This window comes from Mangifera indica, chromosome 5 (genome assembly GCF_011075055.1).
Source record: "Mangifera indica cultivar Alphonso chromosome 5, CATAS_Mindica_2.1, whole genome shotgun sequence".
NCBI classification, from domain to species: domain Eukaryota; kingdom Viridiplantae; phylum Streptophyta; class Magnoliopsida; order Sapindales; family Anacardiaceae; genus Mangifera; species Mangifera indica.
Window position 1 is genome coordinate 12030144 of NC_058141.1, and position 15174 is coordinate 12045317.

Sequence of the window (15174 nt, forward strand, 5' to 3'; positions counted from 1 at the left end):
ACAAATTCAAACTTATCTGGGTTTCACCATAAGCTTGTTCTATGATTTTGGGTTACAAAACCAAAGTTCTTAAGTATAGGCAATAACTATAACTTTGAAAGATAATTTGAAGGTTTTACTTTACGTTACTTTTTTAACTCTTGCAAATTCCTTTTAACTACTTTATTAATAATATAATAAAACTATACGTATATATTTTAAATACATAAATAGATATATATTTAATATATGTCACTATATAATTAGATGATTTTAAATATGAAATAAAATAATATCAATTATATGATAACACATATAAAAATTTATAATTTGTATATGCATCACATGAACGACATCATTACATTACAGCCATACAATAGTTTCCCATCATTGTATCTATAACTTCAAATGCTTCTTTTTTTTTTTCTCAAAGAATTTGTTTATTTAATTGAACAGCGTATCATATAATTTAATATTTGCCTTGACATAGCACATTGGGTCTCGAACCCAATCCCATCACTTGGGGATTTCATAGATCATCTACTCAAGCCAACCCTTGGGGTCAATCAATTATAAAAAGAAACTTTAATGATAGGTAAGTTAATGTCGCAAATGTGAGGGAAGTCCGATAAATTTTGGGAAACTTAGGGAAGCTTTTATAAATTGGACAATATTAAAAATTTTCCCAATAAATAGAAGAGGTTTGATTGCAGCAGTCTCACAAATCACGATTATACTCAGGAAAAGAGGAAAAGGGTGAGAGCGCGTATTGGTTGCGCTCTCAATCGTTAACATCTCCTACCGAGAGTCGGCGGCTGACAACAACCCACAAATTAAGATGCCGACTCTTACTAAGCTCTATACGATTCAAGAGGCTTCCCAACACAACACCAGAGACGATTGCTGGATCGTTGTCAATAACAAGGTAACTACCCTCACCTTTTCCTTTCTTTAGAGCAATTCATTTTCTTTATTTCTAGGTGCGTTTACTCTGTTTTTTTTAGGGTTCCCGAATCTGTGTTTGCCTGTTATCAGTTTGAGTGATACCATTCATACAAACAGACTGAACAGATATACGTACTTACTGATGTCAAAGCCGTTGATTGTGTGATATCGTAGCGATAAAAAAAGTAAACAATCACATCACTTATACATAATTTGTTTGTACGCATTCTTATCGTAATCTCTGAGCAGCTTCTATGTTGTCTATGGAAGTAAAGCAATCTTTACTTTGAATATACTGTTTAGAATATACTTATTATCGTATTTAGCAATCTTAAATATGGGTTTAATGAACAGGCTGTCATGTGGATCTGAACTTAGCTTGGCTCGAATGTGCTCGAGTTCGAGCTTGAAAGTTCAACATTTTTGAGTTTGAGCTTTAGGATGTTTAGTTTGTCAAGCTCACGAGCTAAAAATTTTAATACCAAATGACGTTGTTTTGACTAAGATGTATTAAAATGACGTCATTTTAATAACGAGTTAATTAAAAGTCCGATTCAAAGTCGAGCTCGGCTCTTTTGAAATGAGCCGAGCTTGAGCTCATTTGAAGCAAGTTCGATAAGCCCATGCTTGAGCTCGAGCTCAGTTTCATACAAATCGAGCAGAACTCGAGCTCGAGTTTGGTTTGACTCGGTTCGAATCTAGTCCTAATTGTAATTAATTATGGAATGAAACCCTATTCTACAGAAATTTGGTGAAGTTCTATTGAATGGTTCACACACAATTATACATCGACTGGCAAGAAGAAACGAAGAGAAAATTTTTTTTTTTTCTTGATTAGAGTACCAGATATGTTTGTTCAAGTGCTTTGATATTATGTTGATATGTTAGTATCCCACAATTATATTCGAATGTCTATTCAAGTGCTTTGATATTTTGCCAAATAATTATTAATGTTACTAAGTAAAGATCCAACAATAATATTCAACTTCTAGCATTGTGTTTATGTCCAATGCTATTAGCTGTTTACCCAACTGGTTGTCAGTTCATAATTGATTTTGTGCTTGCAGAGCTGCATGTGTTGAGACACATATGTATATTAGGTTGGGATTTATAATATGTTTATTTCATCATTTGAAACCTTTTTCTGAGATATTTTTTATCATGCATACTTTGTGAAACAAGGTTGCAGACCTTTTAGGAATTTCAAAATCTTAATATCGTTTATCTTTCTCTGTGGATATTTTATAAATATTTCTCCGACCAATTGCAGGTGTATGATGTCACTTCATATTTGGAAGAGCATCCTGGAGGAGATGATGTAGTCCTTGCTTCAACTGGTATATCTGTTATACTGTCCATAATTTATGTCGCTTGACTGCATCATTGAATCTTTCTTCCATTTAATGATGTGAATTTTGAATTTTGAATCCATCTAGAAGTTTTTAATTCAAAAAGTTATCTGTTTCAATGTTATATTCTTAGGTCTGATTGTAATGTCTTTGTAGCCAAAGATGCGACCGATGATTTTGAAGATGCGGGGCATAGTAAAAGTGCAAGGGAGCTCCTGGAGACCTTTTGCATAGGTGAGCTTGACACATCTGCTCCAGCCATTCCAGAACAGGAAGTTTCATCCCAGAAGCAATATGCTGAAAAAGTCATGAACTTAACCAAAGTATACTGGGCTGTTCCTGTAGCTGTTGTTGGCATCTCAGTGGTGGTGGGCATCTTGTACATGCGCAGAAAGTGAAGCAATGCAATAGCAATATTTTCCTCTGTTGGTTGCTAAAAAGGGATTGTTGTCACAATTTTTGAATAATTAGGAAATTGGTTGAGAGAACTGGCCCATTGTTTGTGTAATTTACAGAGATTTGATTAGACAATAAATAAGCATTACTATGTTAAGGATGTAATTGCATGAAAAATATATTTTGGCAAAACAAAGATTATTTGATGGCTGATGGAACTTTATACTTGTTCCTTTTGAGAGTTGACGCAGTAAAAAACCTTGAGAAAAGTTTCAACCGTGGAGGAAATGTTGAGTTATTGTCTGTCCTGACCTCCATTCTTTGCCTCTCAAAATCATTCTACTGATTCGTTTAAATGTAGCGATGTTACTGATTATTGAATGTGAATCTGATGTGGGGACTTTGCAGGAAATAATGTCTTGAAGAATCCATTCAAGCAAGCCATTGATGCCATTTTGTTAGGATCCACCCGCTCTAATATTCACATAATTCACCGATCTTGTATTACTTTAAGCATCTACAGTGTTTGGACTAAGGTTTTTTTTTAATTGGTAACGAGAATCTTTTTTAATCTGCCGTTCTTTTAGAATTGAATCAATTGTAGTTGATAAAATTCTGCACTGGACAATTGAAGAGTTATGTAGGCCAAGAAATACCATATTTGGTTTTACCTGCATAAGACAGGCCCAAATCTACACTGACATCGACCATAAAAGGAAAAGACAACGTAAACATAAAATTGAGAGGTGGCGGCAAAATGGCGAATCTTCCAGTACAGAAGAACACACCGTACGTAGGAGAATTAGCTGAAGAGGTTAACGAGGCTATTCTGCACGCTGCATTTATACCCTTCGGTGACATTAAAGATGTTAAGAATCCCTTAGATCAGGCCACCCAGAAACATCGCTCTTTTGGCTTCGTAACTTTTCTCGAGAAAGAAGATGCATCAGCTGCTATTGACAACATGGACGGAGCTGAACTCTACGGTCGTGTTCTTACAGTTAACTACGCCCTCCCTGAACGCATTAAGGTCGGCAAGCAGGACTGGGCCGCCCAGCCCAGTAAGGATAAGGCAAGATATAGTGAAGGGGACGAAAGAAAGGTGACATTGATGTTTCTATAGTGCATCCAAATGGCTGGAAAATCATTGCATAGGATCAGCAGAAGTTGCAGCTACTGTCTTTCAAGTATTCTTCAAAGATAGATAAATGACTGTGAGCAACAAGGAAAACACTAATCATGAGAAGGAAATTAGATTCTATAGTTTACCTGTTAAGTAGATCTAGTTTCAGACCTCAAAAAGATGAGGTACCTGAGGGTCCTTACTCATGTATATTTGCTTCAGTAAGGTGACTAACGTTAAACAAAATGTTCTATTTTGTTATGTATATGAGTAGTTCACATTGGATTTGGATGAGGTACACATAGTACCAGACCTCAAACATGGTTCATTGGTTAGAAATTTTTGCCAATTCTTTGATTTGTCAGTGACTGATAACGTTTCTTCTATGCATAGTTAAATGCATTCCAACCAGAATGGACTTCTTGTAGAGATGGAAAGGACCTGTGGGTTCTCTGTGTCAACTCTATTGAACTCTTACGATTTTGTTCCTGGATGTTCTTTGGAAATTAATGTGAATTTGTAGTTTTACTTGCAATGCCATATATTTGAAATTTCCATTTTCTTTCCATGCTTCTTTTTAGATAGTCAAGAGTGAGAATTCTAAGAAACATAATATGCTTCTCTGCTGCTGTAATTACATTTGCTATGGTTGGTGTTGGTTGACATCTTTAGATGCAGACAACAATTCATGCATGCATATGTATCTACATTTATTTGTGGGTGGCTCGTTGTCAAAGAATCTCTATTCTATAATGATAAAAATATATGTATTAGTCAATTAAATGAGAATACGTTGGCTTTCCCTTGGGATTTTATAAGCCAGGTACTTATTGTCATATAGGGTATGGTAGATATAGGGCTCTCAAAGTTGGCCTGATTACTACTATTGGATCAGGTGCTAAATTTAATTCAATTTTTCTCTGATGAGACCATTTTGTGCTTTAAATTTCAGTTTGGGCCGATGCTGATACATGGTTTGAAAGGCAACAACAGGAGGAAATGCAGCGAATTCAGGCTGAGAACCATGCAGCAATGCAGGCTGCAGAGGAGTTGCATGACAGAAAATGGCCCAGGAGAGAGAAGAAGAAAAAGATGAGGATTCTGAGATGAAGGATGATCCAATGGCCAGGGTTGAAGCAGAGGTTTTGAAGCAAAATAATAGTTCTTAGATATCAAAGTGAGCCCTTAAGGAACTGTTTACGTTCTAACAGTTTTTGTTTTCTCTTTCACTTTAACAAATATACGTATTGTCACAACTGTTGTGAATAACTATGGAAATGAAAGAAATTCTGCATTTGTTTAGACTGGCTGCTGTTGTATGTGGCAAATATGCAATATATGCTAATGTTTGCATTGCATCAAGTTAGACAGTTACAGTTTTCACTGGGTCATACTTGTACTGTAAGCCAGGTAGCAGCACATAATTACAGGATTGATAAAATGGCTACTAATGAAGAGATTATATAATTCCTTTAAAATCAACTAAACTTTCTTCACTGAATTCAGTTGTACCAGAATTCCAATTACAAAGTACGGTGAATTTGCCACGAATTACAAAGTTGTGGATTGCCTTAATGTAAAGATATCAGAGTCTTTTCAACCAAGCCACATGTTCTGAAGCTAACTGTAATTGTGTAAAACCAATCTATCTTGTACCAATGGTTGACAGGCTCTCTTAGAAAGTATTTTGTGTCACCATTTCTTGAACCGTGACCTAAATCATATATCTTCTCTTTTGGTGAAGTGGGACCAGTTAGAGGATGTTTCTCATGCAATGGTGAATACATTTTTTCTGCTTGAGTTGTTAGTGTTGCTCTCCCCAGCTCTTTGTAGGCAATAGTTTTATTCTGGTATGATACTTTTTCCTATAAATATTATGAATTTTCAGTGCAATTTTATTCATAAATCTCAATGACTATTTTTTATGAAATTTTTCCTCACTAACTAATGCATGTAAATCATAATATTATACAAAATAAATTATAATAACGACATTAAAAATTCATTCATGAACCTAAATATCTACTATAATGTAAAGTATAAATAAGTAAAAAATTAAACATAGATAAATTTTTTAAAAAGGTTTATTCCTTTACTTAAGAGTTTATATTTACAATTATAATATTAATAGTTCTGAAGAGAATGTTTTAACAGAGTAAATATAAATATTACTAAGAACTTGATATTGATTAGGAGTCTTGATGGGATTGATGGATTTTTGACAATCTTTTAGTAAATATTGTTGAATTAAAATCATAGAACAATATTAAGTTATTTAATACTATATTAAATTTCATGATTAGCATTGTAAGTAAGGGGACAAAGTTTTTAAGCAAAGATATACACTATTGAGACAATACAAGTATATAAAATAATACCACCAATATAATACTTGAGAAAGATTTGCAGCATTGTTCTTGGTTGATGGTTTACATTTCTTCTAGTGTGATTAAGATATGTCTTGAATTGTAATCTCATAATCTGTTGGATATTACTAATAAGCCCTTAAAAATGGTAGTCATCACCAATTAGGATGAAAGAGACTTGGTCCAGTAATAATAGAATCAATTTTATTTATGTGTTGAGGATGTAGTTGAGTTAGGTTTATTGTTTTGATGTGGATGTCTATGTCGAAGTTGGTTATAGTACTTGCAGATTGATAATGGAAGGCTGGCCACAAGTCAATGAATGAATAAGATAAGAGTCACTTTCTTGAAAGAGATGGACAATAATGCAGCTATTTCACAAACAGAGTTACCCAGAATTAGGCTGATGTCAGAGGACTATAATTTGGTTTTGTTTCTGTGAAACAGTCATTTTCATGAATTACTTGCAGATATTTTTAAGGGTTTTTTCTTCCTGCCTTGCATAAATGCAGTAGAAGAGTAAAGGGTTTACAGCATAACTTGTCTTTTCACTATAAAAAACCTTCAAATAATATCAAGATAAAGCTATAAACAACATTGACATCTCATTGATCATATAGAAGAGTAGCATTCTTGACAAAATTTGACTGAAACTATGAGAAACCCAGAAAGAAAAAAAAAAAAAAAAAAAACCACTTCATTTCATGAAACATAGAGGACCTGCTCTTCTGCATTCTAATCGACTGGCTTTCCCTGACTGCGATATCTTATCTTCAGTCATTCCTCAAAGAAATTAGAACCTGGAAAAAAAAAGCCATTTTCATGGAGGCCCCAGATTTATTTATCTCTTGTTACAAAAAGGATTATCACACTACCCAACCACAACATAAATGGGAGGAGAAAAGCCAAAGTGGAGAATTTAACCCAATGCAAAAGAGGCGCAGAACTAATGGAACGAAAAGGACCAATTGTTTCAAATTCCCCCACTAGGACCACTACACATAACCACTTTGGCAAAAATATCTTGACCCTACTCGCAAAATTGTACACTTTGAAGTTTTGATGCAGCCGCCTTGTCCAAAAACCAAACCAGTTTCCCTTCTGTTGGCTGAACCATCCGGGAAGGCAATACTGGGCGGTCAGGTCCCACATGATCAATTGTCAAATGTACAGCCTCTGCTTTGCTTTCACCTGTCACGACCACGGCTACATTTGATGCTGAATTGATGACAGGTAAAGTAAATGTGATCCTCTCAGGAGGGGGTTTAGGGGAATCAGTGATAAAAGTTACCCAATCATCTTTCTCATCAAGCAGTGAGTGCTTAGGGAATAGGGAAGCAACATGACCATCGGAGCCCATTCCAAGAAGGACAAGGTCAAACTTTGGGCAGTCACAAATACCAGAAACACTGACCACCCTCATTTTCACTAACTGTCGAAGGACAAACCCATAATCATCAGCAGCCTGCTCTGCTGACACCGAATCATTAATCGAATGCACATGACTAGGGACTATCGGCACCTGCTAAGATGAAATGCATCTGATATTGATAGCATACACAAAATGGTGCAAAAAGTATTAAAATATAATGAAACAATAAGCAGCTGGTACTGCAGCATACTAAATTTATCTTGTTTGGAAGGCCACAATATTTTGACAACAGTAAATGCACTGATTTAAAAGATAATGGGTAAATACCTAGGTCTAAGTTTAAGCAGAAATGATTTAGTATTCTACATCTCCACACCTTTTAGAATTTAGCATACTGAGTTCCCCCACACGCACACACACATAAAATGAGAAAGAGAAAGAAGACTGCTCAAAAGAAGCTGTAATACTTAATAACAGATATAAGTTTTGTTGAGGATGTGCTATCAATAAATAATGACTAACAAAGAAATATATAACTTAAATTAATAAAGGAATACAATTTCCACCTTTATTTTGACAAATTTATTGTACATGTGTATTCAAAGAATTGTACCTCAGCTGAAGCATTAGACTGCATCCATGTGATAGAAGTGGATATTATTTTCAATTGGAATGCTTGGCAATAAAATCAGGGATGTGAATTCATTGTGCTCAAAAGCTTGAGAAAGAATGGTGGGTGTTTCAATAGTTTAACCTGATCGGTAGAAGGACCAGTTCTCCAGTTACACAGATAAAAGCTTGAACATATATGAAGAAATATAACTTAAGCATATGCATTAAAATTCCATTAGTAGCAGTAATGAAATTGAATTTCCAAACATTCACCATCTGCACAAGTTTCCCACAAATTATATATGTGTACATGATACACTTGACAAGAAAATATATCAGTTCACAAAAATTTGATTCCAAATCACAGCAGGTCATGTCTTGAGAAATGGAACTTAAGCAGACAACACACTCCAAACTGCATATTTGACTGACTATTGACATGATGAAATGGTAAAAATGCAGGTGAGAACCACAAATGCATATGCAGAGTGGCTAACCTCTAGAAACTGAATGGGATGAAGACCAACATTGAGGCCAGTTCATACTAACCCAATATCAGTCACCTGGATGCGCTTGCTTCAGCAGGAATACCACAAAAAAAGATCATGTTTCTTTTCTTATTACATAAACAGAAGGAACAAAATACTAGAAATGCCAGAGAGACAGCTAGTTTAAGGAATCTACTTCTCTTGAATCTTTCTTACAGTCAATCAAAAGATCTATAAAGATAGATAATTATGAGAAAGAGAACATGGAAAAGGCATTCAAAGTTAAGGAACAAACCTTTGATAAAAGACCATCCTTTGCAAGCTTATAATTGCTCTCGACATGATTTTTTGCTACCACACGTTCATCCGCCCAGAATATATACCATTTAGCCCAGTCCACAGTCTTGTTATAAGGAGCTTCACAGAGTTTCCTGCTTCCGAACAGAAAATTAAACCAAAAACGACTATATCAAACAATCAAATATGAAAAAGGGAGGCACTGATACCCCATTAAGCCAATGATAGATCCACCAGATAAAGCAATGGCAAAGACACCCCTCTCCTTCACAGAAGCCTCTGATAATTCAGCAATATAATCTGCCAAGTCAGTACTAAGCTCATCCAAACTCTCATGAATCCTCAACTCCCTTCTATCTTTGTGAACCCCAGCGAGAGCCATGCTTTCCAAAAGCAAAATAACTCTTATCTTTAAAACAAAAGATAACAAATTCAGATTGAAGAACTGAAAAAAAAGGGCGGCATTATCACCTGCAAAAATTTAACTAAAACTACTTAAGCATTCTGTAAAAAAAAAACGGTGCCTATTTCAAAGAAAATAGAATGGCAAAGAAACAACCCCCACTTCAAAGATCATTAACACCGAGACATCCAACCTCTACAGAGACCATGATCAAAAACCAAATAAATAAATTTCATACTTAGAATCAATGAAATAAAATTACAAACAAGTTTTTCATAATAGAAAACGGATCATGGTATGCATGGAATCACAATTGACCTGAAAAAAGGCAATCAAACCATCAGGGTATGACCATTATCATCCAGTAAAAACAAAGATCCATGTTAAAACATATCAATCAACAAAATATACATGAAATAGAACAATTTCACAAAAAATGGACATACCCAGATCATAAAACACTCTCACATTACAACAAGAAACTAAAAAACCATCCGAAGATTAAATAAAAGAACAAAAAATAAAAAACCCACATGCACTCTATAATTTCAGTAACTGCAACACATAGCAGAATCATTGAATACAAAAAAGAAACACCGTAAGATAAATGCTTACAAAGAAAAAAATGAAAACAGAGAGCTGGCAGAGAGAATTAAGAAACTGACGAAGAGGGAAGATGGGTACCAACACGAAAAGGGGAAACGTTATATAGTAATAAAGATTTCTCTGTTAAATAAATTTGATATAATCATTTGTATATATATTTATACAAATACATATGAATATAAAATTCTTTAATCCATTTACTGGTTTAATTTATAATAAAAGCTTCTCTTCTCTTGTTGAGAAAGAATTTGCCTCCTCCACTTCCACGTGCATCCAATGATCGTGACAAAACACACAATAACACAGGTAATTGGATAACTATTAGATAGAGATTACAAATTTTATTTATTTATTTTTAACAGATGATGAGAAGATCTATCCCACCTGTAAGTTCTGCTATCTGTCAATCAGTAAACAAAAAGTTAAAATTTTTTTTTAGTGAGTTTAAAAAAGTATATGATACAATGAAAAAAACATATTCATGTGGATAAATAATAATAACAGTGATTGTTCATTTTTGGAAAAGCAAACAAAAGACGAGAATGGCCAAACACCAGTCCGAGTATTTGGTTGACAAATGTACCAATTTCTACTTTTTGTTTTGGTAAAGAATTCTCTGTTTTATAAAGAAAAATCAATGCTTTTATTTTCTTTTTAATTTTATCTTTTTGGTTGTCTCCTCAAAACCAGATATTTGCCATTCTTATCCAACCCCCAATGTTCCTTAAGATTTGTTTACTTGAAAACCAAAGCCATTTTCAGCTAAGAGTAAGACAAAAGGGACATGATGTGAAGCTTCATAATGTTTAGTGTCTCCAACATCCATCCCACCACCACAAATAAAAACAATCTAATTAATAAAATAAAATTGATGAAGATTTTAAGAACAGGTTTGGAATCTCTCTCTTTTCCAGTCAATGTCAAGCAATAGGGAATCATGAGTTGAAGACAGTTTAAAAGTAAGAAACAATAATGGCTTCTTGTTGTCTACTCTGTCTTAGGAGAAGCATGAGGCATCTCCCTTTCTCCCACTTATTTATGTTTTTCACCCAAACTTTGGTCTTAATATATTTTTTCACACATTAAATAATATAAATTAAAGTTTCTCACACGTTAAATTATTATATTTCACATTGCAAATTTCCTATATTACTTTATATTAACAAAATTTTTAAATAATATTTTGTATGTCAAAATTATCATCATCGACATTCTCTTCTTTCCGCTGCACTTTCACCCTCTTTTTTGTAGGTTTGCACTTGAGTGGGTGGATTTTATATGGGTTTGGGTTTAGATGGTAATAATTGTAGTAACTAAACGATAGGGTTTCAATTAAACTTGTAAAAGGGCTGCATTGTCATGTTTTATGGTTTCGATATGTTTAGATAGGTGGCAATTCAGGTGGGTTTAGTTTTGGGTGGGCAATAATTATGACAACTATAGTTTCCAAACTTAAATTGTACAGTAAAACAAGTTTTCAAACAAAAACACATTACACTAGACGATCAAAGCACGCAAGAGTTGAACATATATTGTACACATCATGGTTCACTAATGAACAAAAGGGTAGAAAGAAAATGGAGTGATCAGTAGTTGTTTCCCACCATTGAAACCCACCAATTACTAAACCCAAGTCAAGAGAATTTAGGGCTGAAAATTAACGACAATTAAGAATCATTAACTTTAATTAATTGGAGATTAAGCAAATTATTATACTTCTTCTTTTTAATGGTTGACTTCGAATCAATCAAACATTACAAAGTTGACGCATCAAAAATTGACCACTAATTTCCTTAATCAAGCTTTTCTCTCCCAGCAATGGCGTATGGGAATCTACCTTTTACAATTTCTCTTCTTCAATTAAATCATTACTAAATTTTGAAAAAAAACCCATTTCCCATCTTTGCCTGTTTCAACAAGTTAAACTATTATTCATTTATTTATTTATTATAAGTTTGTAAATCATTCACCCAAATAGTTTCTTCTTGGCTGCAGAAGTCAAATGAGTCCAATCAATTTTCTATCAAGCGCAGCTCATTTTTCAATTTCGTACTGTAATGTATATCAATGTGACATAGTTTGTGCTAAAATTATGAGAAATATGGAGTTAGGATAATAATTTTGAAATTTTGAGTAGCTTGTACAATTTAAAAATAGTTGATGACACTTTGAAAATTATTTGATTTGAAGAATTAGAAAACAAAACGAAGACTTTTCTTTTTTCTTTGTTATAGTAAAATTCATTAACAACTTGATTTATAAATTATTATACGAAAAAACCTCTATTCAATCGAACTTATGAAACAATATCTGAAAATGTGACTAACTATAAGAATAACAATCAACAACTCGACATCAGGTAGACAGTTCTCACATTGTAAGAAAGTAAATAGTTAGTCTATCTTCTATATGTATCTCAATATGTATAACAAAAGGTAAAAACGAAGCATAATTTTTATTTTATCTTCATGTAATATAATAGGAAGATATTTTCTGAATGTAAATTTGAAATGTTATAAATAAGATTTTAACATACTTTCTCGATCTTATATATACAAAGCAACTTAATCAATAGACAAGGGACATACGAAATATTAATTACACAAGTCAAGATATCGTTGTCACAAGTATTTTTAAGAAGAGTTTTAAAGTCCTACACACACTCTACTCTATAAATTGCAAGACAATTATAATATAAAAGAAAATTACTCGTTAATCGAACTGATTATACAACACCCAAAGTTGCGACTAGCTAAAAGAATAAAGACTAACAACTTGACATGCGGACGGATGTCTCCTCTTTTAAAAAGCAAAATGTCAACATGTCTTCCATCCAAATCTCACGCCTATGGTGGAGGATAACAACTTACTATCTTAATGAAGCATGCTCTTTATGTTATCTTTATGTAATATAATAAGAAGTTATTTTTTAAATTTAAATTTAAAAAGTAATTGATAAGATTTTTCATCTTATAAATACACTCAAAGAACAGGAAAGGAGAAGAAAAATTTTTCTATAACATAAATAGTTAGCATCCAATACTTAAGATTAGATATGTCACATTTTAATATAAACAAGACGATTTTGAAAAAAAAAAAAAAACCCCGATTATTCACTTTAGGCAATTATGAAAAAAATGAATCATTTTCGAGACAATTTCTCCTATAAATTCAATTTGTATTTTGTTAGGGTACTTTCTCAAAATTGTGAACATAAAGCTCTCAAACAATAATTAAATTATATTAAAAACTTTTCGGTATTCAATTTATATTCATATCTAATTATTCTTGTTTGATTAGATAATATAACTGATTAATCAATTCTCTCTTTCACTATCATGGGAAATCTAAACAACGAATTATACTAGGTTTAATAATGGTGGACAAAGACATGAAAGATAAATAAACCAAACCAAAATTTTCTTGAAGAAAATATAGGAATCAATTAAAACAGGTAGTGGGGAAAAAAAGGAAAGAGATAGGAAGGATGGGGTATAGGCCCACAAATATGGACCAAAAAGGATGAGTAATTGACATATTTGGTTAGTTCCTAGATCCCATCACTCTTTAAAGTTTGTTTTGGATGTAATTACTTGTTAACTTTGTTATTCCTTTCGCTTTTGAATCTCAATTATAAGGCCTAGCACTGCAGAAAAATGTTATCAATGGAACAATAATGTTGACATGCTTTTGTGGACATAATTATTTGTCAAACAACATTAAGAGAAAACAAAAAACCCTAACTTTAGTCATTCCAATTGTTAGTTTTTTCTATTGCAATTTCATCTAAGTAGATTTATATTCATTTTGGGTAGTTTTTTTTTTTTTTTTTCAAGTGTTTTCCATATTTATAAAAACAATTCATAATATAAAAAGGGTTTTGGTTGAGAGATAGATACTCTTGGATTAAAAATAATAATACATATATATAGTATTTTTATAAAAAATATATAATTATTTTAAAACGTTTTCCATAGATAAACTTTGGAAAATACTTGTTCATTTCTCTATGAAATTTTTTATTCATGTCTTGTCAATCATGGGTTTTCTCGTTTCCCCTACTCACCAAGCAATTGATCTTTCTATGGACGATTATAAGTTTATGCCCACTGAAATGTTAAAATAAGATGACCCATTTGCCTCCCAAAAACAAGAGGCTATGAGTTGTCACATTTTGAATTTTGGTAGAAGAGCTGGGAGGAAATGTAGAAAGGGAATATCTAGTTTAGTGGACCAATGATAATTTAGGTTGGGTGACCCAATTTCAGCTTTTACTAATTGTGGATAAAGATAGGAACTGTCAAAATCAGATGATAAGATAGGGAAAAAATCCGCTTCTTCGTTCGTGCTCCACTCACCTACAATTAGCTGGCCAGCCGGCCTGCCTTCAAGCTTCCTGCACGGGCCACGGCCTTCCGCGAGATATATTCTCTTTGAAATTACTCACCAATAATGTTACATACACGCGATTTTAGATAAGTGTGTTTAAAATTAGTTGGTAATTGAATAAATCAAAACTGGAATAAAATATAAAAAATTAATTTTTTAATTTGGTTATCTAACCAAATTTATTTTTAAAAAAATTAGATAAAATATTAAACACATTTTTTAAAAATTTAATTCAAATTTGATGGACCAAAAATTTGATTTGATTTCGTTTTATGATTTTTCTTCAAACCGAAAATTTAGTTTGATTCAAAATATTAATAAACTAATTTAATTAATTAGTTTTGAATGCCCATAATTTTAAATATATAATTATATATTTAAAATTATATATTACGTGTCACTTTATCCTTAAATAAAGAACAAAACAGACGATTTTTCATTTAGAAATATGGGCAAATCTTGACAATGTTGTAATTGAATCTATCACTTTTTATCTTTATCTTATGTAAATATGAGATCATAATTATACAATAAAATTATATGTACCCATATTTGATACATAATTTATGTACACAGATGAGGTGTTATCATGTGATTAAATGTTTCTTTATCATATGATGACACATGTTTTAAAACATCTAATTATATGATAACACATCACTGTATACATGAATTGTGTATCAAAAATGGATACATATAGCATTGTTCATAATTATAACGCTATTATTTCATATTTCAACAAAATAACATGATTTAAAAATTCTATTTTAACTGACCAAATTCAATATATTAGGATTTAAATATATATATATATATAAACAAGGGTAACGACAAATCTTAATGATGTTG

General features: G+C 32.5%; 2 protein-coding genes and 1 pseudogene across 5 annotated transcripts; 2 read left to right on the plus strand and 1 right to left on the minus strand.

Annotated features, from left to right (window-relative positions):
* Nucleotides 1–677: 677 nt before the first annotated feature.
* On the plus strand, nt 678–2834 carry LOC123215751 (cytochrome b5). Its single transcript, XM_044635974.1, has 3 exons — nt 678–904; nt 2195–2261; nt 2430–2834. Exons 1-3 carry the CDS (start codon nt 818–820, stop codon nt 2669–2671), a joined length of 396 nt encoding a protein of 131 aa, XP_044491909.1. The 5' UTR covers nt 678–817; the 3' UTR covers nt 2672–2834.
* Nucleotides 2835–3231: 397 nt separating this feature from the next.
* LOC123216360 lies at nt 3232–4961 on the plus strand (annotated as a pseudogene).
* Nucleotides 4962–6744: 1783 nt separating this feature from the next.
* LOC123216070 (probable 6-phosphogluconolactonase 2) lies at nt 6745–10242 on the minus strand. Of its 4 annotated transcripts, none has more exons than XM_044636427.1 (4): nt 9946–10242; nt 9137–9336; nt 8926–9061; nt 6745–7680 (listed from the first exon to the last, which is right to left on the minus strand). In XM_044636427.1, the coding sequence occupies exons 2-4, from the start codon at nt 9307–9309 to the stop codon at nt 7189–7191; spliced, it is 801 nt and encodes a 266-aa protein (XP_044492362.1). In that variant the 5' UTR covers nt 9310–9336; nt 9946–10242; the 3' UTR covers nt 6745–7188. The 4 variants fall into 4 exon arrangements, with proteins under 4 accessions (XP_044492362.1, XP_044492363.1, XP_044492360.1 ...); XM_044636428.1 differs by having other exon boundaries at nt 9864–10242; XM_044636425.1 differs by having other exon boundaries at nt 9137–9398; nt 9946–10241.
* Nucleotides 10243–15174: the final 4932 nt, after the last annotated feature.